At 41.5% G+C, this 24294-nt stretch overlaps 1 protein-coding gene across 1 annotated transcript in view; it reads right to left on the reverse strand.

The window, feature by feature from the left end:
• Slc38a9 (solute carrier family 38 member 9) overlaps positions 1-21831 on the reverse strand; it is a 72415-nt gene extending 50584 nt beyond the window's left edge. Inside the window, exons 1-2 of the mRNA XM_032898883.1 lie at positions 21734-21831; positions 10934-11078 (exon numbers count right to left, since the gene is read on the reverse strand). Of these exons, the coding sequence (XP_032754774.1) occupies positions 10934-11043 (110 nt within the window). The 5' untranslated portion in view covers positions 11044-11078; positions 21734-21831. The remainder of the gene's footprint in view (positions 1-10933; positions 11079-21733) is intronic.
• Between the last annotated feature and the right edge of the window lie 2463 nt (positions 21832-24294).

A 24294-nucleotide genomic window follows, 5' to 3' on the forward strand; every position in this document is an offset into this window, starting at 1 on the left:
ACCCCTCATCATAGCACTAGTTGAATGAATTAAAACTGCCAGTCAGGCAAAGCGCTTGTGCAAGCACAGTGAGGTGAGTTCAAATCCCTTGGACTCACATAAACGTGGAAAGGGAGAACCGACCATCCTCTACCCTCTGCGTGCACAGCACTACGTGTGCTCCCATGCACACACACAATAATTACTAAAACTGTCAACAGTTTAATATCCAAACACGATGAAGTCTATGTTAAGATGATATTTAGGGAGAATTCCTACTGTAGTCTCTCTTTGGTGATTTCAGAGATGTTTTTGAGTCGTGGGGTAGACAGCCTCTCACACATGCTCGGCTTGTGTGCCTCCCCAGCCTGTTAAGGCTCCTAAGGACAGCTGCACTGGAAATTGTAACTTTTTTTTAACCTGGTACTTCACGGATTATTACTATTTTTTTTTTTTTTGCCAGTTTCTGTTCCTAGGGTTTATAATAGTGAAAATCTTTTTTCAAAGCAATGATTTATTTTTATATACACACATCAATATTTTGCCTGTATGCATGTATGCGTGCATATATGCATGTATTTATGTATGTATACCATATATATGAACTCCTTAAGTTCAGAAGAGTGTTGAATCCCCTGGAACTGGAGTTATGGATGGTTGTGAGCCACCATGTGGGGGCTGGGAGCTGAACTGGGTCCTCTGCAGGAGCAGTAAGTGCTCTTAGCTGCCGAGCCATTCCTCCAGACCACCAGTTGAAAACGTTGGATTACCTTGTTAAAAGAGTCTTGGGGCTGGAGAAGTGGCTCATCAGTTCAGAGCACTAGGTGCTCTTCCAGAGGACTTGCGTTCAATTCTCAGTACCCTCGTAACTCACAACCATGTGTAGCTCTGGTCCCAGAGGATCTGACCACGTCCTCTGGCTTCCATGGGCCTCACGGACACTGCTGTATAATCATACATGCAGACACACACTCATACAGACAAAGCTCTCCTAAAAACTCTAGGCTTGCTTTCATGGTTTCAACTTTAGGGAGAAGCTAGAGATTAATAAAAAGAGCAGTGTTAATTACAATGAGTGTGTGTGTGTGTGTGTGTGTGTGTGTGTTTGTGTGTGCGTGTATGTGTGTATTTGTATATGTGTGTATGTCTCGGTAAGGTTGTATGCTTACCTGCTAATGTGTGTGCACATTTGTCTGTGTGTATATGTGTGTGTATGTCTCTCTGTGTATCTGTACATGCATGCATGTGTTAATGTGTATGTATGTGTGCATGTGTATGTATGTGTATCTGTGTATGTGTATATGTGTGTGAGGGTGACTGAGATTGAACTAGGGCTTTGTATATTTAAAGTAAAAACTCTACAAGTGAGCTGTATCTCCCAAAATGTTTTTACTAGAAACGAGTAAGGTGCGGGATGAAATGAGTAGCTCAGCCCCTTCCCCTTATTAACTTCTCCAGAAGAAAGCAGAAGGGATTCTCACAGGTTATGTCAGCATGAAGCACCCGGGACTGCTTCCCGGAGGCCCTGGGGCTCCTCCTGGTAGGTCCAGAACCCGCAGCACAAAGCCCATTGCCTGTTTCCATTAATAAAGTTATATTTAAACATAGCAAGTTCATGCAATTATGAGCGGCCTGTGCTACTTTCCATGCTACAATGGCAAAGGTTGCCACACCAACCCCAGGTGAATCTGTGTGACAAGTTCCACAGACTGAGACGGAAACTTCAAAGGAAGAAGGCCTCCTGGAACCGGTTGTGGAACTCTTGGCCCAAACAAAATATTGAGCTGTAGTTCTCTTGGCAATTTATCTGTTTTATCTTCTTCTATTCCATATTCATGTTTACAAGATGTTCCTGATGGCCTAGGCTGAGATTTTAAGTGAGAAAAATAGATAAGAAACCATCTTGAGATGGGGTCACTAGCCATGACCTTATCTCTGGGAAAACCAGCGCTTTCCTTCATTAATCATTTACAGAATTACAGAGAGAAACATTCCCAACAATAAAATTTCAGTTGGCTATATGTGTGTCATTGATGGTGGGTAAAGAAAGCTTTAAATAAAGAAAGAATTAAAATACGTTAAAACTTACACTTTGAAGATACACAAAAAATAGGTACTAGATGTTAAACCATAACTGGCCATAAAAGGCATTACCTGTTCTTGGAGATATGCCATCAGCCCTGCATGATTTTACACTTTATTGTGCCAAGTGGTAACAATGTTATCTGTCCTATCCGTGATTGAGTCACTAAACACATCTTCTAAGAATTTTAATACCTGTTTCATTATGTATAAAAATCCTTGCTTGAGAGCTGCAAAATACACTCAGATTCAAACTGCCTCTGTGTTTGTTTCTGTTTGTTAGCACTGAATCCTTACCCACCTAGACTTCAAGGACCCTCATCCCACGGACACCCATATCCAACTGGGGTGGTCTGTGGCAGAAGGTGAGGCATTATGCTCACACAGCTGGAAACATCTACTATGTGGCTCTTTGTAAAAGAAGAGTTACCTAGACCTTATCCTAAGTACATATGTTCCCTACTAGGGACTCAGAACTGGAGCAGAACTTCCTGAGTGTCATTTCTGTCATCTATGTAAGTCTTTCCTTAGAGATGTTTATCATCACACGTCCCTAGGCCTCACTCAACTTACTCTTACACCATAGCTCCCACCCCAAGAAGTTTTCAACTTGTGTGTCATTACTCCCTTGCAGGGTTGGCAAATCAGGTATCCTGCATATCAGATATTTATATTATGATTCATAATAGTAGCAAAATTACAGTTATAAAGTAGCAACAAAATGTCATAGTTGGGGAGTCACCACAACATGAAGAACTGTATTAAAGGTCACAGCATTAGGAAGGCTGAGAATGCTGCCCTAGCCCTTAGCTGTACAAACAGCCCAGCATGAACATCCAGGAAGCTATGGCTTCACAGGGTCCTTGGGAATGCTGGCTCAGAGTGGGTTTAACTAGTATTTTCTTAGTGAAAAATAATTTTTGAAGATACATATTTTTAAGAAAGTTTTTAGCCACTGAGTCATCATGTTTCAATGTTTTTGCTAGAAGGAAGCACCCTATGTACAAAGCATGTAGCACACAGAGGGACTTAATGTTTGCTGGCAAAAGAAAGGAAAGGAGAAAGAAAGGGAAATGAGAAAGAAAAGCACAAAGGAAGACGAGAGAGGAAAATATAAAATGGGAAGGCAGAGAAGATCAGAGAGAGACACACAAACAAACAGGGAACAACTTATGGAAGCCACACTACGTGATTTAAGTTCCAATTGACAAGGATCACATCCACTTTATACACTAAGAGCATCACAGACAGGCAGCTCACAGGGCAGTCTTAGTAATGCTTGCTTCTGTATAATGGGATTAGGATTGTGTTTCCTTGTGCTTCCAGGTTTTATCATAAGAGCTTTTGTATGATCCTCCTCCCAAACCTTTCCTAATCAGAAACAAAACAAAAGAGAGTGAGAAAGAGGAAGGAGAGGAGGAAGGGAGAAATGAACACAATCCTACAGAAGCACAGGTGATCGAAAACCATCTTATTGTTCTATATTGTGTCCGTATCTCATCAGAAAAGTATTGCAGAAATGTAAACATTATTGAAGAGGTCATCGCTGGTGTGCTGGGGACGTTACTCAGTAGTACAGCATTTGCTTAGCACGTACCAGGCTCTGGGTTCAATCCAGACACTGCAAACCTAAGTGAATGAATTGGTAACATTTGGGTGCACGGCTGAAAAATACCCATGGACATTTGCATTTTGGCTTTGATTCCTTTTGCTCTTTACATAAAACAGAACAACAATCACATGGTATAATTTTTGTCTAATTTTTTCTTTGTTTGATATTTTAAGACAGGGTCGGGCTGGAGACGTGGCTCAGTGATTAAGAGCACTGACTGCTCTTCCAGAGGTCCTGAGTTCAATTCCCAGCAACCACATGGTGACTCACAACCATCTGTCATGGGATCTGATTCCCTCTTCTGGTGTGTCTGAAGACAGCTACAGTGTGCTCACATATACATAAAGTGAATAAATTAGTTTAAAAAAAAAAAGACAGGGTCTCTTGTAGCCCGGACTAGTCTGAAATTCACAACCCCCTTGCCTCCCAGCTCCCAAGTGCTGGGATTGCAGGCTGTCCCACTGTGCTGCCATGACAACACTCAACCATGACATGACATGACATGTATCTATCTTCCTTTGGGAACATTATTTTTGATGTATGTAAAATTCATCAGGGACTCCCCAGAGACCTGTCTGTTTTTAGCTCCCCAGTGGTGGGATTACAAGCATGTGTCACTGCAGCAACTACTTTATGGGGTTCTGGGGATCAAACTCAGGTTCTCAAGCTTATAAGGCAGGGTCTTTACAGACTGAGCCATCTTTCTGACCCCAGATCCATTTTATATACATTTTAGCATTTGGCTTTAAATCTGTTGAAAGCAATCTTGAATCTTCTTACCACTACTGGCTTTAAGCTTTTGGGGTGCAATTATACCACGGCCACAAATCCCTTCTGACTATACACTTGAGCTAACATTGACCAGACAGATAAAGGCTTTGCCCTAACTCTTCATTAATTCTTCATACCTTTTCTGCTCAACAAAGTATCTTTGACTTGACCCTGCAGAGCATCAGTCACAGCCCAAAGGCTCCCTTGGTCTTCAGATTTCTCTCACTTCCCAGGCTCCTCAGTGAGAGAGGGGGAAAATGCAATGAAGTATGACTGACTTCCCAGGAGTGGGTTGAAAACAAAACAGACAAGCTAACTCCCCAGAGCTGAGAGATCTAAAGAGCTAAACTCAGGTGAGCAGATACCGAGGGGGAAAAGTTTAAAAAGATATCTAGGAGAGAAAAGAGAAGGAAAAAGGCATTGGAACAAAGAATTTAAGAGACTAAGAGGATTCCAATGAGACTAGAATGACGTAACAAAGTCACATATAAATAAAGTGCCTCTAATGCCAAGATCAAGAATTTTTTCCTTAAGCATTTGGCAAAAATATACTTCTTTGAGGGCCAAAAGTAAGAGGAGAAGTGGGAAAGTATGGAGGAAAATGGGATGGGGAGGCAGGAGGGAAAGGAGCAGAGGAGATGGGGAGACAGATGGGTTTGATGAAGTGCGTAATACAGAGCAGTGGTACCAGTGACAATGGAGGTCCTGCCCATCTGACTGCTTGGTGGCAAGCTCTTCATTACGTAATCTGTGGTGGCTTAGCACACTAGCCCTCCTGGGAAAATCAATTTCTCTTTTTTCCCCTACCTCCTTCCTCTTTTTAGGAAGTTTAAGATCAAATTTAGGGCCTTGTACATGCTAAGAACACTGTCTCCCACTGCCTGAATTTTTCTCATCTTTGTTGTTTATATAATCGAGAACTATAAAATCATCAAGCACCAGGTAACCACTTCCAACTGCTGCCATACGCCAACATCTATTAAACATTTTACCTTGCCTTTGGAAACTGCTTGAGTCTTCCTCTCTCCTAGAGCCACAAATACCCACCTATCAAGTTAGGCTGATCTGCAGTGACAGCATTTGTGGGAGGAGAGATAGAGAGGCTGCTTCACAAACACACAGGCTGGTAGATACTCTAACAGCAAGGCACCATAATGTACCTTACATGCTCCAAGGGCACGAGGAAGCTCTGTATTTGAAACATCCAATTCTATCTTAGTGGCTTCTCGGAGCACGACCAACACCCTCAATAGCAAAAGCTTGAATGTTAGGATTTGGTATTTTGAGACTTTTGGTGTTGAAATGAAAACAGCCATGTAAATGTAATAGATTACATTTCTGATCCTTCAGATTATTCTCCATTCTAATACCAAGGGGGCCACAGAGCCCTGCAAGAACAGGACAGCTGAGCCCGGTAACCAAGCTGTAGAAGAGGAGAGTGTGTACAGAGCATGCTTGGGCGGGTGGAGCCTCAGGGAGCTCCGGCCTTACAGTGTAACCCTGGGCCTACAAAGAGTCACAGGAAAGCCCTGAACTCTGGGAAAACGAGAAGGGAAAACAAGAAAGACACACAGAGAAGGGGAAAGCTAAAAACTGAGCCAAGCCACAGTACAGTGCTTGCGTAATGTACACAAGGCCATGGGTTCAATACCCAGAACTGGAAAAAAAATTAAAAATCAACCATTTCATAACTTTGTAGGCTGGCTGGGAAGGTCAGCTTTCCCAGGGCATAGTCACAGAGCAGTAGGGAAACATGAAGCAATCCTGAATACCAGCTCCATTAGTAGTCTCCAAAAAGCCTGAGAAAAGCCTGTTAATTCCCAATAGAATGTATCGACTAGAACACAGGAGGCTTCTAGACCTTTCTGCCCTTCTGTTTACATTTTATTGTTCATTCTACCCCAAAACAGGTGACAAAACAGCGCTGGCGGGAGGCGTGCTGAAGGAAAAGGGGCCTTACTTATCTATAACGCGCCTAAATGATTCACACGCCTGTGGCGTGCATCTTCCAATGTCAAAGCCCTTCCTCCACCTGCTTCAGACTCTACCTCATAAAAATGAGAAGCCTGCAGTCCTTGCCTGCCAGTTAAGAGACTAAGATCTGAACTAACTTAAGATTCGACTGCCCCCTAGTGGGAGAGAGGAAAATAACACAAGCTAAGTAATACTCAAACATCTAAGGTTGTTTCCTATCATCCTACAGCCGCAGTTTCCCAAATGTAAGATAATCCGGGACACCGCCATCATGAACGCTAACTGGATGATATATGTGGCAATGTAAATCAGAAAAGTATAAATACACCAAAGTCCTTGTCTAACAGATATGAGAGGGAACTAAATGAATTCAGTTGGAAAGGGGAGCAGACTGATAAGAAACATCAAATTATACTACACACACATACAGGGTGGCACCAGAGCACAGGGACTCAAAGGACTGGAGCTTGGTACTAGTCGTCTAAGTTTTATTTACATGTAAAGTGGGAGAATCTATATCTCAGTAGAAACAATGTTCAAAGTACTCACATATTTTTTCTCATCAAATAGTTCCTGCTTTCTCCAGCAGAGATTATCCCACAAGCAGAAGCAAGGACTGCTAAGGTCTTACAAGTGGTTCATTCGTGCTTACCAGTTACACCGGGACTGAAAATAGCGGATTCTCTCCTTTCATAAGTTTCATTACAGAAAATGTATTTCCATTTAATATACCCTGTTAGATTAAAATTTCGAGGAACTGAACTCCTGCCAACTCATTGTAATGGAATGCACTTTAATGACCTATGTCTTATTGTCACAGTGGCCGATTATTTAGCACAGAACTTGGAAGCTTCAAGAAAACTCTGAATATTGTCAGCATTTGTAAGTGCATACATTCACCGAGACTGGAATATACCAGTGAGAATCAACATTACCAACTTCTCTATTTCTTCTGATAGCCACTGTTAACGACGACTTCTTCAGGGATAAATTTTACACTTCCAGTTGTAGCTACAAGAAAAACTGAAAAATCAAGTATCTGAAGAATGGGTTACAATGGGTTACAATACAAGAATGGGTTGCCAGGCTCAGCTCACTGTCATCTGTCTGCTGCAGCTCTTAAGTAGTCTAACCCTCCGCTGACAGGAAGGAGGGTGGCAATGACTAGGTGCTGACTATCTGCTAACACTGCACCAGGCTCCCTTACCTCAGCTGTGCGGTCCCTCTCAGCCATCTGAGCCTTCCCCAGACCCCATCTACACATACTGCATGGTCTACAATGCAGTAATTGACTGTACATGATGGTGGCAGACTACAGATACTGCACTTCACTTTTTCCTTTCAACAAAATAACTTGAGTTGTTCCATTTTGTTATATCATAAGGCCACCTCCTTTGTTTTAGATGAAAAATATTCCATTGTATGAATATGCCATAATTAAGTTTTCAGTCCTGGAAAACATATTTTAGTTGCTTTCTTAGCAACTTACATGACCCTGTGTACACACTGCCTGACACCACCGTAAAGCTGTGTATGTAGCAGTGAGATCGCTGATGCACAGAAACCTCAGAATTGGCTGCTGGGATCTGAGTGTAGGATCACGCGAACTTTGTGGGTAAAATTCTTTTTTTCTGGGTGCACATCTTTGTGTGCACATGTGTATGTATGCATTTGTGAGCACAAGTATGAAAAGGCCAGAGGTCAACATCAGGTATCTACTTGAACTGCTTCTCTCTCTCTCTCTCTCTCTCTCTCTCTCTCTCTCTCTCTCTCTCTCTCTCTCTCTCCCTCTCCCTCTCTCCCTCTCTCCCTCTCTCCCTCTCTCTCCCTCTCCCTCATTTATTGGCATATTTGAGGTGGTATATTCATTCATTCATTCATTCATTCATTCATTTGCTTATTTATTTACTGTGATAGTCTCTCACTAGCCTGGAGCTCATCAGTTTGGCTGGGCTAGCTAGCCAATGCTCTCCAGAAGCCCTGCCTCCCTAGTGTGGTGATTACAGGTATGCACCACAGCTCCTGGACTTTATATGGATGCTGGAACCCAAATTCAGGTGCTCAAGTTTGTGTGATAAATACTTCACTGACAGAACCTCTCCCCTGGATTGAAGCCCCCTGGATTACAATTTTATTCTTCCTGCCTGGAGTAGATGATGACTTTCTGTCATACTGATACTGATAATACTTTTCTAATATATACATTTAAACGTTTCTAAAGGAGGACACCTCATAATCTTTACCACCCAATGTCTGAATCACTGTTGGCCGGGTGGTGGTATGATGGCTACCTCTAGTGGTGCGTGACAAATAACCGCCTTCCTGGGCCGCCTCCGTCAAACCACAGGACCACTTCAGGAAGGACTGGGGTCCGTAAGAGAAGACCTCTCCTGACACCGTCTGGGGAGACCAGGACAGTACAAGTACAGGGATCTGCGAGCATCCTCAGAGCTGCTGGAGAAAATCAAGGAAGGGTGCATCATCAAAGTCACCCACTCTCACAACTGTCCACGCAGGAGGGACACACAACATGTCTGATGACCAAAAAGTGATCCAGAAGAATCAGGTTTTCTAAGTGTGAGGTGTTATAATGTCTTAACCAATGCATGTTGTTTCTATGATCAACGTTTATAGTTCCATAAGAGACAAATGAGAAATAACACACAGTATGGTCAAGAGTTCTTTCAGTGAAAAGAAAGCAAAAATTCCAAGTCCAGGTTTTTACATGTATAAAACCCACAGACAGTGTGCAGCGTGCGCCTGTGTGTTGTGCGTTGGGTTTTTTGAAATGGTCTGTTTATGTGTCTGGGTGCTTTGTCTGCAAGAATGTCTGTGCACCATGGGCATGACTACTGCTGATGGAGGACAGGAGTCAGATCTCCTGGGACTGGAATTACACATGGTTATGAGCTATCATGTATGTATGTGCTAGGAATCAAATCCATGTCCTCTGGAAGAAAAGCCAGTTCTCTTAACCACTGAGCTTCATTCCAGACCCTCTTTGTCTGTCTGTCTGTCTGTCTGTCTGTCTACCTCTACCTACCTACCATTCAAGACAAGGTCTCAGTACGTAGCCCTAGCTCTCCTGGAACTCACTCTAGACCAGACTGGCCTCAAACCCATAGGACTCTGCCTGTTTATACCTTATGTGTTGGGGTTAAAAGCATGTAACACTATGCCAAGCTTTGTATATTCTAAATGCAATTTACAACCAAGAGCATCTCAGATTTGATGAAATACTCCAAATCCCATTTTGCATCATTCAGGAACATTTTAGTTTTTCTCGTAGATTTTACATATTACTGTTAAAACTACTTTAAGGATATTTTATAAATTTTTCTACCTCATTTCCTCACTGGAAGACTATTTATTTTTCGTTTAAACTTTTTATATCTTTCTTCCTTTATTTATTTAGTGTGAGAACACTCTAGTGCTATTGTGCATATGCAGGTCAGAACACTCGCACTGGGTAAGTTCCTCCCTCTATCATGTGAAGCTTGGGGAGCTAACCCAAGTAGTCAGGCTTAGTGGCAAGAGCCTTTCCTGCTGAGCCATCTCTCTAGTGCCTCGGGGTTTTTTTTGTTTTTTTTTGTTTTTTTTTCTGGCGTGTTACTTCTTTTCTTTTTTCTTTTCTTTTCCAATAGACAAGGTATCACTAAGTAGCCCAGGCTGGCCCCAATCTCTTGCCTCTGCCTCTTGAGTGCTAACTGCTAGGTGTGTGCCGCCATTTTTGGTCTTCTTTTTTCCTATTTTGTAAGTAACCACTTTGTGTATGTGTGCCCGCAAATATGTTCACGCACTGAGGCCAGAGGAGGGCAATTATCCTCAGTCTTATTTCTAAGAGGCAGGGTCTTCCTTAGTCTGGAACTCCTGTTTGTTTGTTTTGTTTGTTTGTTTTTCCATCAGATTGGCAGCCAGCAAGTCGTGGTGATCCTCCTGTCTCTACCCACTCCGTCACTGTGTTTTAGGTATGCACAGGCTCACATCCAGCTTATGTGGTAGCTGGGATGCAACCTTCGGTCCTCACCTCTGCACATCACACATTGTACTGCAGCATCGCTAGACCCAGTAACTATTTTCTTGAACTCACTCACTAGTCCTTTTTTCTACTTATTTTTTTTAAAGATTCTCTTGAGGTTTCCAGTTATAAACTGAAAAATTATTTAATCTGAAATTATTTTAAATTATCTGCTGGTATTTAAATTCAGTGAAGGTAAAAGGCTATTCCTTTTCTATCTTTAGCATCGGATTACTTTGCGTGAAGTGGGTAATCACAGATATTTGAGTCAATTACATAAATGCATCCTACTTGATAGCAGACACGCTCATTCCAAGACACGAAAATGTGTAAACGAGGGCACAGGATTCGTGTCACCATATGCACATACATCAGAGTAAAAATTCTGTAAGAAAACGATTATTTCCCTATCAATACTATTGATCTTTTGGGCTGTAATGTATTATATCTTAATTGTTAGAAGCCCTAATTATGAAATAAACACATTAAGACCTTACCTTTTAGATCTTAGGTCTGAGGAGTCAAACTGGATATTCATAGGTCCAGGATTTACTTCATGTTCTACCTCAGAGATAAGATGCCTAGAGTCACTATCCACATTTGCCATTTTTTCTCAGATTCCAGGCACTGGGGAAGGCAGTCCTATATGAACCAGAAAAAGGTAATTTAGTTTAGTCTTAAAAACATTTTACTATTTTTAATATATTTGCATGAAAGCAAAATAGAGAAGAATGGGGATTTGCTGTTGGTATTATTTTCAAAGACGGCTCACTGTTACCCAGTTTGGTCTCCCACCCCTGAGCAAACCTGGGACTACAGGTGTAAAGCCATAAGGGCTTAAATGGGGTATATGATTGACATTTATCAGAAATATTACTAACTTGACATTTTTCTCTTTCATCCTAAAGAAAAGTAAGCGAGACAATTCCTTTCCAGGAATATAAAGAGTCAGTTATTTGGAGCCAATCCTGGAATAGAATATTTTTAAAAATCTTTTTGAAAGGCTTAAAGAGAGAGAGAATGAAATCAGGTAAGCTGGCAGCAAAGAAAAGAAACACTGGAGTGGCTGCAGGGAACGGCTGCTTTTTCAGAATTTGAACTGATGACTTCAAAGCCTCGAGACTTAGGGAAACAAACAGAGATCAAGGTCCACCTAAAGTAAAGACTGTGAGTTTTCCCTCAGAGCAGAGTACAAGGAGTAAAGGGGCCTCACTCCCTCGAGAGGAAACTACGTCTCCTTAGCACTGTGGCTAGTTAGTGGCTATCACATTAGGAGGTATAAAAAGAAAGCTCTTCAACTGCAGAAAGTTCAGAAGATTAAAGGAAGCCAACCTCCCCGGTAAAGAGTCTAGCCAAACATCTCTCCTGAGCACACACCCGCATATTCAACTAGCTACTCAGCACCTTTAACCTAGTGTAGTTCTACAACTCACACTTAGCACGCTCCAAACTCGACTTCCTTCCTCAAACATGAAAAGACAAACCCCAAACCACATGCATATGGTTTTCTTACTTTAACTAGTGGAATCTTGGTCCTTCTGCTTATCTTACCAGAGACTTCTCACACTCAGCATCTAATCCATTTGGACTCTGATTGGCTCTTCCTTCACTAAAATCCAGAAGCACATCATCTCCCTTCCTTACTGTCGCAGCTGTTTTCTTGTTTTGAGAACTTTTTTTTTATTATTATTACCGATATATGTGAAATTTTACTTTAAAATGCTTTAAATGTATTATATTCTCATCCTTGGTACTCATGCTTTAACAGAAACTGTTGAGAACAGGGCTGCAGGGAGGTTAAGGGGAGAGTCTGTAATGTTTTCTTCACCAGCTGGATCAGGATTTTTATTCTATTAGAATCCTGGGAACTCTCACAGGAGTTACAATATAAACCAAAGGGTACTATATTGATATACTCTGGAATAGCTCATTTGCTGAAATACATTTTGTTTTGCTTACTTACTCTGTTTTCATTGAGGAACTCATCAGTGGTTCAATTAAAATCACCTAAGGTAGAAGGCCATCTTTCAATAACAGCAACACGGGACCTAAGACAGTTCCGGTCCCGAGAAGATTGAAGGCCTCAGCCACATCTCTCTCTGCAGTCAGGCTCCCAACAGTACTCAATGTAAAGGGTAAAGAACTCTAGCAGATGAGTGGAACTTCCTGCTCTTATCCCCGCCCTACAGTTTATTCTACCACAAAGAGAGTAGAACAGAGCAATACAGAAGGAATTTGATGTTGTGCAATTAGTTGGTATAATTTGGGGGAGGATGTGTTTAACTGACAAATCAAGGACAGAGATCATGAGACACTAAACATCTTATAATGCATGAGACAACTTCTGTCCTGGAAACTACCCAGGTGGAACAGCATCCCTTCTGATGCTGAGAGAACACACTACTGGGATGTAACAGGAAAGACAGGAGATCGTATAGGGTACAGGCAGTGTTCATCTTCTTCAATCTAATTGTTGTTACAGGCATATTTGCTCTATAACTCTATGTATGTGTGAGTGTGTATGCATTTAATGCACTTCTGGACTACTTCACTGTCCAATGCAAAGAACTACATAAAATGAAATGCACTGTGAGCTGAAAAAGCAATTATTGCTCTTATTCTTAACTGTTTAAGTTACTGTTGGTATGGCTGTTTATGTAGAAAGATAAAAGGTGCAAGGGACCAATTATGGACTCTCAGAACCAGGAAATCCAAGTTTGAGCTGACCCCTCTTCACCAGTGCTATGCCGTCTGTCCTGCTCTCTGTCCCACCTCTGTTACTTGGACCATCTCCTATTTCACGTTACTGTGAACACAGAGCAATGCTGAAGCATCTTATGCTAATGGACTCTTATGCTAACTTTTCTAACTCATTCTTTCCCTGCCCACTCCCTCTCCTTCCTCCCCACCTCCCGCTTTCTCTCTAGAGATGAGTACAGGACACATGGTTGCTAGGTGAGTGCTCTACTCCTGAGCCTCAGGACAGCCAAACTTATCTTGATTTTCTTACAATAATATTTATGGAAGGATTGAAAGGAAGTAAGGTTTTGTATCAGAAATCTGCCATTCGCCTACAGGATTTAGCACCATCCACTTACCCTCCATGCCACTACCTTCCCACCTGCAAAATCAAAACACTAACACCCACCTCGCCAGTTCACACAAGGGTTAAAACACTAACACCCACCTCGCCAGTTCACATAAGGGTTAAAAATAGTGCTGCATACATTAGAACTATGTGCTGAGAAATGTTCAGTTGTATTATTAATGATCGTAATAAACAGATAAAAGTACTTTTTAATGCCGCCTTTTGCATTTCTCTCTTTTAAATAAAAATCTTCCTTAATAAACATGTAGACAACTGCCATCGGTGCGGCACTGCCTTAGTGGCACAGAAGCTAGTAACGTGCTCTGTTCCCCAAATCTGTGCATTTTCTGTTCTGTTTCCTTCTTTTTCGCTTCCCTCTTTGCCTCTGCTTTTCCCCAGTGTACAAGCCTTACCGGTACTACTAAAGACAAGCAAATGCTAAAGGAATCCATTAGGCAGCATCTTGGGACAGTGACATTTCAAAGGGAATGGAAAGACAAGCGTAGCGCAATGGCAGAGTGCTTGCACACCACGTGAGAGGTCCCAGGACCACAAAGGGGGTGGAGTGGGGTGGGGTACAACCAAAACTAATACCATCCCAAAATAAGTGTTTCACTTCCACACACTACATGGATTAGAATGGCAGAAATCACTAAGCCAGCCAAGTGATGGTAAATGCTAAACATAGTCATTCAACAAGGGCTTCCTGAGGCCTTACGGTGTAGAGAGACATTGGGAAAAATAGAAAATTAAGCCACATTTCCTACCATCAACAAGTTTAAAAATACAATTTATAAAGCCAAGAGAAGTAATGTCCCCTAAATCTCTTAGGAGCTAGCCCAGCGGCATGCAGTGCTAATTTTCATTTCATCATTTCAGTTTTAGGTCATCTGTATACTAAACACTAGTTCTACTTTCTAAATCAGCTTAGCAAGACATCAGTGAAAGATTTAGTCCAAGTTACATATTGTGAACAGGGCTTCAATAACCAAGGATGAACAAAAAAACAAAACAAACAGGATTTATCCCAGGTTAAAAAGTTTTTTCAACTGACACTTTGAAACTGACTTATAGAGCAAGCAGACTGCACACTTTCAAACATGTAGCAAGAGTATTCTTTTGCAGTGTTTCTCAGCCTTCCTAATGCTGTGACCCTTCCTCATTCTGTGGTGACCTCCAACCATAAAATTATTCATTGCTACTTCTTCACTGTAATTCTGCTACTGTTGTGAATCCTGATGGAAATATCTGACATGCAGGGTTGAGAATCAGTACTTTAGTGCAAAGTGCACATTGTTTGAAGGTAGTTGCTATTGGAATCCCATTAAAATGGGAGCAACTCTGATGACATTAATTTCACTAAAACAGAAAAAAAATTGAGGTTTTGATTTATTTATTTATAGGCAAGGGACAACGTGGTGGCTCTGGTGGTCTCAAATTTGCTAAGCTATACCTAGCGTGATCAAACAGGTCTCAACACCTTCTTCTACCTAATAAAACAGATAGTTCACTTGTTTGCCTTAAGTTTTAACTAAAGTGTTAAAACTGAAGCCTAAGATTCTAAGGCAAGACAGACAAGTTAAGGAGATGTAAGAAGAAAGGGACCTGGGCCCACGTTCACTTAAACTCTCTCACTGGCTACAAGTCAAAGGTTCCAGCAAAATTAACAAAGTTGTCTAAGGGATAGCCTACATAAAGGTAATATTATTTTATAGAGATATTTCAAATGAGACTAGCAGTGAACTATGCTTAAGGCTGGAATCACTTGAATGTGGCTTTATTCCTTTTTAAGATTTAAACCTTCATTTTTCTGGGAATTTAACAAACAACAAGAACGTAAACTTTCTTTAAACAATGCTGTAATTTCCTGTGTATATAATCACACACACACACACACACACACACACACACACACACACACACACACACACACACACACACGTTGCTATTCTAAGAGACTTAAGCTCCACATTCCAGGGAAGCTCACACCTCACACACTGGGAATACTGTCTTTCCCCTGAGCACACATTCTATTAACACCCATTCGTAAATATAGGTTTAAACTCAATAAATTTAAATCTGCCTCACACTGACTCTTTCTGAAATTCTTTTCTGCAGGAGAGGCAAGGATCCCACTACATCTCGATGGCGGAGTCTTAAGAGAATATCTCAGGCTGCTCCAGGTTAGTGCGGGACTGAGCACCCACTCAGTGTAGTTTCTACACTGAAGACTTGCCTAAACTCAGGGAAAATGAGTCCTTTTAACTCACAGAGCTTACTTTAAGAACTGAAGGCTACTAAGAAAGATGAGAAATTTAGGAAGATCTTTGGATTTCAGGTGGCCTTCCTAAAATGAGACTAGGGTTATAGAAAGATAAGGAACAGGAGAAGCTGAAGATGGAAAAGAAATTGCCTTATATCACTTAGAGCAGCAGAGAAAAATGAAATCAAATCATGCTGGGACCCAGTGCTAGTTTCTCTATGTCGCAACTGACACTAACCTACTTATAAAGTGAGCCCTCACAATTCCATTGTTTCATTAATGTAAAAGTACAAATTTGACTAATTTTAAAAATGGCTCTTTGAGGCAATGGGTAAAAACATTCCGTATGCAATATATGTGAGATGTGAAATTAATCTGGGATGTACAATGGCATTGAAAGCTTACGAATCCTGTAAACATCTTGTAGGCTAGTCACTTCTGGGATTCTGCTATCCCTTATATAATTTTTAAATTCTTCTAGAAATTGAAAAAATGAATTGCAAGGAAAACAGTATTCTCTCATAAAAAAAAATGGCACGAGGTGAGGGGGCTGGGGGGAAAGAGTAGCTTTGGCAAAATTCATTTGGGAAATCTAAAACCCTAAAAGGCTTCCTTTGAACTGGATACATTTGTTTGTATAAAACAAATGCATGCCAACCACTATTATTCTATGTAATGGAGTTTCCATAGAGTATTTAGTATTTAGTATAAAGAGTATATTCCAAAGTAGAAAAAATATAAAGAAAAAGGTTAATCTTCATAGAATCATTGAACAAGCACAAACAAAATAGTGCTAAAGGAAAAGAACTCATTTCTCGTAAACTGCTGCTTGCCATTTTGGAGGAACCCCAGAGAAAATGATGCATCTGTCAGCAGAAAGGGTGTGGGAGATGGAGCTCCTGCTGTCTTCCCGAAGGCTGCCTGCTGTCTCATGTTTTGCTTGATGCTGTTTAAACCGTTGAATTTCGGTAAGTAAATATTACTGTCACATTAGAAGGAAGGGAGGGGGAAGAAGAGAAAGAAGGAATAAGGGAAAACAGAATCTCAGAGAAGAAACTTGTCCTAGATCACGTAGCTGACGTAGCTGGGACTGAGTTCAATCAGTGTGATTCCCAATGCTACTTCTACACTGATACTTGCCTTAAGGAAGAGCTTGAGCTCTCTGAAAAACCCAAGAAGATCTGAAAAGTCGGTTCTTCATCATCTAGGTTGTGAATGAAAGACCATTAACAGCCAACACAGCAAACAGGCCTTAGCCTCTAAAACAGATGGAGCTAGGAGGGATGGAATTACATGTCTGTGCACCCATTATTAGAATTTTAGCAAAATAACTTTTATTTGAGGCAAACTAGTTTAGCTGACTCTGTTTCCTGATGCGAGTTTTGTTTTTTGTTTTTGTTTTATTTTGTTTTGTTTTTGTTTTTTTTCTGAAGGATATTTCCCTAGTCACTATCAGTCCTTTCAGGGAGAAAGGACCAGGTCCAAATGAGAGTAACAACCAATCTGCTTAAACAGTAGAAGCGGTGGGTGACTACACTTCCCTGCATGTAAACCAACACTGCACCATTGGTTCTTAAATAGACTAAGAGTACTGACAGGTTCAGAATGAGTAGGTCCTCTTAGTTCCTCAAGATATTTTAACTAGGGATTAAATACTACTAAACTGGGAAAGAGGGAACATTTAGGAAAATTCTTTATGGTCAGTCAGCCTTACTGATGAATTTTAGGGAAGACATGGCGGCCATTCAGGAACTTAAAAGGCTCTACATTAGCTACCCACGCATATATTTATTTTGAGCAATGTTGAAATGTTGTGGCATAGTAAAACTAGTGGTTTATTCCAAAGAAGCTGAAAATTGATTTAAATAAAAAACTCATAAATGAGGAGTCCAAGGTTCTTATTGCCTCTTTTATCAAATAGTTAAGCAAATGAGTTCAGAGCCTGGTGGTTTCCAGTTGCCTCAGTCAATTACCTCAAACTTCAAACTCCCCTGACACACTAAGGGTTCCAAAAGAACTTAATGGTTTTTAAAAATGAATGAAACGATAAGATACTCTGCTATGTGATGAAGTATGCTGAGAAGGGAACAAGAGTTCTGTGACTGTAGGTCAGAGTGCAGAACGGCCTATCAATGACAAAAATGCTAAGCACACATATAACATCTCTTTGCTGCAGCCTTTTTTTTTAATTCTTATTTTATGTATGTAAGTACCCTGTAGCTGTCTTCAGACACACCAGAAGAGGGCATCAGATCCCATTACAGATGGTTGTGAGCCACCATGTGGTTGTTTGGAATTGAACTCAGGACCTCTGGAAGAGCAGTCAGTGCCCTTAACCACTGAGCCATCTCTCCAGCCCCTTTGCTGCAGTCTTAATGATATAATTTGGTGGGTGTTAAACAGGCAAGGTAATATAAACATTCATATTCAGTTCTAGAATCTTTATCTTTGAGCTTTGAAACAAAGTCCTAAATTCAAGACTCTTAACCCAGAGCTAAGTCATTAAGAGTTCCTGATTGTTTGAAACTAGTTTTAGTGCAGGGTACTGCCGTGCTTACCTCCCAGGCTTATGTGTTGAAGGTAATTATCAAGGCTGGAGAGATGCCTCAGTGTTATAGTCCTAAGCAGCCTTTATAAGATGCCTAAATGCACGAGTTGAGCTAGCAGCCCCCCAACTCTGCCTTCTGTTTTTTTGACTTTGTGAGAATTTAGCAAGAAAGAGCCATCCTGGAAGGTCCTTACCAAGCATCTAAACTAACTGTACCCTGACCTTGACTCTCTAGTCTTCAGAACTGTTAAGATTATAAACTTGTTGTTTATAAATTACTTCATCTCAGATATTTTATGAGATCGCATAAATAAGACAAAGACGGGGCTCCAAAGGAAGTTGATGACTTATATAATTTGTGTGATACTGGGGTAAAAACAGATGTGAGTTAAAATAAATGTCAAGATTGAAATGGCCACGTTGGGAACACTGGGGATAAGAAGTAAAAGGGCTTCCAGCTGGGTATGAGATAGCCAAGCCAAGGAGATAAGGATAGAGTCCTGGGAAAAACAACAACTTTGGTCTTAGAAGGCTCCATCTGGCTCTCATAAAGTCCCTACCAGCACCCCGAGAACATACCCAAGGCAATGCTGCCCTTTCTACTCTTCTTGCATCTAATTGCAACATTGTAAGAAGGCTTCTTATAAAGCTCCACCTATTACATTCCTGCTCCTACAGGTCTCTAAAGAAAATGGGGCTCTAAGTTAATATATGACTTGCATACTGACTTGGTATGCTAAGTCACAGAATGGAAAGTATGGCTGATTAATGTGTGACTATGGTTCAAGTCGACTCCAACCCCAGGCAGCAAGGAACGGGGCTTGTCGTGCTTGGTGGCAGCATTATGGACAGAGATGGGGCTTGCTTGCCTGAAGTGCTCTCTGGTTATGACCTGAAGAACCTGTTCTAACACCCTCCTTATAATTATCCATACGTGAATCTATACTACCTATGCCAAGATGCATCAATTTGCAGAATACACTAGGTGTGGGGAAAAAAATTTCTATGGACATAAACTCCCAAAGAGTTTATGTTCTTTCTCGGAGGCTGAAATTAGTTATTATCTAACACATTTACATATCTTATAAAATTTAAGATACTTTATATTGTTTATTAGGCATAGAGTGACCTTTCCTATAAAGAGGTAGGAAGAAATTATTCAAGCCATTGGAATTATTCAGCTCTACGTTTTAGTATGACAGACAGTATGGAAATGAGTATGCATGGCTCCATTCTAATAACATTTTATAAATGGGAAATACAGACATGAGCAGGTGACATTTGGTAAGAGTTTACCTACCTCTGTAGTATAAAAGCAAGGCAGCCTGGTAGATGCAGTTCCTGCATGTGTATCTCTTTCCTCTATCAATCTGCTAGAGTCTACTAACACATATCCTCCTTTATGAAGAATTTACTGGTATGTTAATAGCTAATAGCCACAATTCTACAGTTCTGATGTCACTGGGGGTGGGGTGCAGCACATTTTTGTACTCTGATTAACTAATGCTTCAAAGAATGTTAAAATCTGGCAGCCATGGACACAGTGTAGTCTAGAAAGCACCAAAACAATACTATGACACCAAAGAACTTCTCCTCCCACACCAGCAACACTAGATTTTCTGAAGTTGAGATTAAAAAAAAAATCAACCAACCAACTAACCAAAACAAACAAACAAACCAAAAACTACTAGCGAAGTATCGAAGTTTAAATGAATTATAAAAATACAGGCCTGCTAGGAAATTTTAACCTCTTGTGATTTTTTTTTCCCCTTTCTATGCCAATATAGATCTTTTATAGAAACAGTATACTGTTTTCATTTGTAACTCAGGTTAGCAGTGCTGCTTCCTAAGTTGACTCCTGTTAAATATTGACAGTATTATGGAACTATAATAGGACAGTTTTATGTGTAGAACAGGTTCACATTAAAGATTTTGGGAGGAAATCTAAAGCTGAATGTTCTCAAAGCTATAGTGAGCAGGGCTGGGAATGCAAGGTAAATTTTACTTCCTTAGAGGATTTTGAAGTGCCTAGTTTTTCATGTATGTGTGGCCTATGGGCATGTACATGTTTGTGTGTCTGCACACATGCATGTGGAGGCCAGAAACTGAAGTCAGGTATCTTCCCTCTATGTTACTTTTTGAGATGGGGTCTCTCACTGGGCTGGAGCTAACCAAGTCCAGGCGACTAGGTGGCCAGCAAGCCCCCAGGTCCTGCTGTTCCTATCTCACTAATGTTGGGCGTTACTATGTGCACCATGTTTGTTTGTTTGTTTGTTTTACAAAGGTGCAAAGACCCAGGAAAAACACGAGCTGGGTCTTCATGCTTGCAAGGTCGGCACTTTAGACACCTGCCATCTCCCTACCTCTGGGTTTTGGGTTTGAAGTCTCACTATTTATTTATCTAACCTGGTGACCATCCGCCCACCTGCCTTCTGAGTCCTGCGATTAGTCTTGCCCCATGCCTATCTGGCAGGAGTTGTTTATAAGGCATACAGGTTTCTCTTTAATTTACAAGTGCCGCTTGGCCTACTGAAAAGTTTTGTTGAGGACAAATAACAAAGCCCCAAATAAATAATGAACAGACAAAAACTTTTGCCTGTTACTCCGCACGCCAGTTCTTTGTAATATTTGAAGGCGTCAAATAGGAAAACAGAGAGGAATCTCAACAATAGGTAAGGCACTGCCAAAGGATCCTTTCAATTCGGTTTTGGACAAGTTGGCTAATAACTGACTGGTGATAAGCGGATGTCTTCAGTTAGGTAGGTCTTTTCCTGATTTGTAAAGCGAGGAGAAAGCAGTTGACTAGCTGTCTCACAGCTCCAGTACTGCAAGACAGCCAACACACCATTGCCACCCACAATCAGAGCAGTCACTCACGGGCTGGGGAAGTGGCTTGGTGGTAGAGCGACTTCATTGCTAAGCCCTGAGTTGGATCTCCAGCACACAAGCACAAGTGAGTCATACCCTTACCACTGCTCTCAATTCCCCTCTCTAGATCTTCCTCATACAAGGACATCTCTATCCCTGCAATAATCCCAATAGTCCTCTCACCCCGGCTTTGGGTGTTCATCTGCTGTAACCCTTCCTGCCTTTTTCCACAGACTCCAGCAGACCCAGATTTCCTCAGCTCCCGAGGACTCCCCTCACTTGACCCACTCGAGGGACTTGCGCCGCTTTGGAGCAGTGTCCATAGCCCGGGGCTTGGCTCTCCAAGCATCCCAAAGACCCCTCCATGCTGACAGCCCATTGGCTGCAAGCTCAGCCCTTCCCTCCTCGCCTGGGCTCCCTCTTGGACTGTCCCAGGGTGAGTTTGCCAGGAGCGAAAGAGTGTCTACCTCAGCAGACCAAACCCTCTACCTTAGAAAACCAGAACAGGAGACGAAGACCCTTTCACAGTCCTCTCAGTTGGCAGCGGCTTAGAGAATAGTCCCCTAAACAGGAAGAGGCAACGGCTTAGGCCGCGGGGGATGGTGGGGGATGGAGTCCTAAGAGAGCACAGTCCGTCGCCTCTGTGAAAGCGCCGCCATCTAGAACTACAACTCCCAGAGGGCTCTGCAGCACCCAACCATCCTCCCTAAAAACCCCGCCCTCTGGCTCCCGGAGGCTGCGCTGCGGAGCTGGTGCACCCACCTGTGACTGCCTGAGTTGTCTTCTCCGCCCGAACAACCTAGGAAGAGAGAAAAAGAAACGATATCTTGAGTTTTACATCACAGGTCACGTGAGAACAAGATAGTGTGGCTGACGTCCCTGCTGAGCTTTCCTGGCTCCTGTGGTGTTCTGCAGTCACGCCCTTGGACGCTGTGGACCCTGAGAGTAGCAGGAGTGGGGTGGGATGGGGAAACTATTATTAGCTTGCATTGATTTTTTTCCCCCTGTGGTTTTTTGTTTTGCCTTTGTGTTTGTTTTGTTTTTGTTTTTTTATTTGTTTTTCGAGACAGAGTTTCTCTGTATCCCTGTCTGTTCTGGAACTCACTCTGTAGACCAGGCTAGCTTCAAACTCAAAAGATCTGCCTGCTTCTGCCTGCTTCTGTCGGGATTAAAGATGAGTGCCACCAATGCCAGGCTTCTGTGTGTGTGTTTTAATTGGTTAATAAATTAGACTCTAGACTAAAAGAGACTTTCAGGTAGTATTGACTCCCCTCAAGTTTTCCCCAAATCGTCGCAAATAAACATACAATCTACCTAAAGTCAATGTATGTTGGTAAGGAAGTCATCTCACGGTAAGATGCCTAAGATCGATATGGCACGTCCTAAACCAGGGATCTGAAAAGAAAGCTAGCATTCAAAAGCAATGTGCTGTGATGTGATCGAGACCCCAAGACTTAAACTTATCAAATGGTAATGAATTCCAAGAATTTTGCATTTATCATTTTTTAAGTCTTTTCAACCTGCATACTTTACCTATTTTACCGATAATGAAACAGTTTTAGAAAAGTTAAGTGACATGGTAAGGCTAGACAGACTTTCAAGTAGCAAAATATCTGGAATTCAAACCAAGGTCTTCCAAAGTCTGCTTTCAAACTCCTCTAAATATCTGCTCTGAAACCGAGGGCTTACAATTGCTAGTAGTTAGTGAATGTTGCCTTTAAGGGAGATGCAGGTTATTTTGTTGATAGTGTTCTTGTTCCAAAAGGCTTACAACTGCATCTGGCTAGACTTTCAAATGAATACATAATTTTGTAAGTCTCCCTGATAGAAAATTTTTCTTTTTTTCTTTTCTCAATTCCAGTCTGAGAAAACATTTTTAGACAAGGTTGGAAAGTGCAAAAGTAAACAAGAATCTTACAACTAACTGCTGGAGAGACACTTACAACAACAACAATAACAAAATTGTTAAATTTGGTAACAAAGCTCTGGTCAATTTCCACGTTTCAGGTGGTGATGGTGGTGGCCTGAAGTTGGCAATCCACCTTCTTGGCAAAGGTCACTGGCATCAAAGGAACCAAAAGAGACCTTCTCAAGAAATTGTAATTGCCTAGTGTGTTCTTGAAGGGTTAGCCCAAGGTTTTGCCTTGATTTTATGGGCAAAACCTTGGTTTCATGGTTTCTTGGCTGCCAGGGCAGTGCCTGTCCAAATATTTGAGCACATAGCCACAGCTACAGGTGCAAGGTCGAAGATCAATCAAGAAATAAAGAGAGTAGCACTGTGCCAGGTTTCCCATTAAGAAATCCTTAATAATGCATTCATGTGCTACAGAATAAGATTTAAAAATCACTCAGTTTACAAATAGGTCAGCAATTGACAACAGATTCTAAGACACACTTAATTTGAGTTTCTAATGCTTAAAAAAGCAAGGTGGGGAAGGAAAGGGTTTATTTGGATTACACGTCTATATCGGTTTTCATCAGTGAAGTAAGTCAGGACAGGAACTTAAACAGGGCAGGAACTTGGAGACAGGAGCTGATGCAGAGGCCATGGAGGGGTACTGCTTACTAGCTTGCTTCCCATGGCTTGCTTAGCCTGTTTTCTTACATAACTCAGAACCACAAGCCCATGAATGATACCATCCACAATGGGCTGGGGCCTCCTACATCAATCACTAATAAAATGCCCTACATACCACACACACTAACATTTAATGATTAGGTAGAGAAGGAGGCATCTGAAGAAAAGATTCAGAATGAATTGGTCATAGAAGTAGGCAAGAACAGCCAGGAAAAGTCAGGGGGAGAAGTGCAATTTTTCATGATTGTTTGGTTTTTATTTTTATTTATTTTTGTATTTTTAGTTAAGGTCTTACTTTGTATCCCTCACTGACACAGAACTTGCCCTGTGACCCAGGATGGCCTTGAATTTGTGATCCTTTTGCCGCCTAAATGCTAGTAGTAGTAGTAGTAGTAGTAGTAGTAGTAGTAGTAGTAGTAGTAGTAGTAATAGCAGCAACAGCAGCAGTAGTAGTGGTAGTAGCAGTAGCAGCAGCAGCAGCAGCAGCAGCAGCAGTAGCAGCAGCAGTAGCAG

Source organism: Rattus rattus, chromosome 3, assembly GCF_011064425.1.
Source record: "Rattus rattus isolate New Zealand chromosome 3, Rrattus_CSIRO_v1, whole genome shotgun sequence".
Lineage (NCBI taxonomy): Eukaryota > Metazoa > Chordata > Mammalia > Rodentia > Muridae > Rattus > Rattus rattus.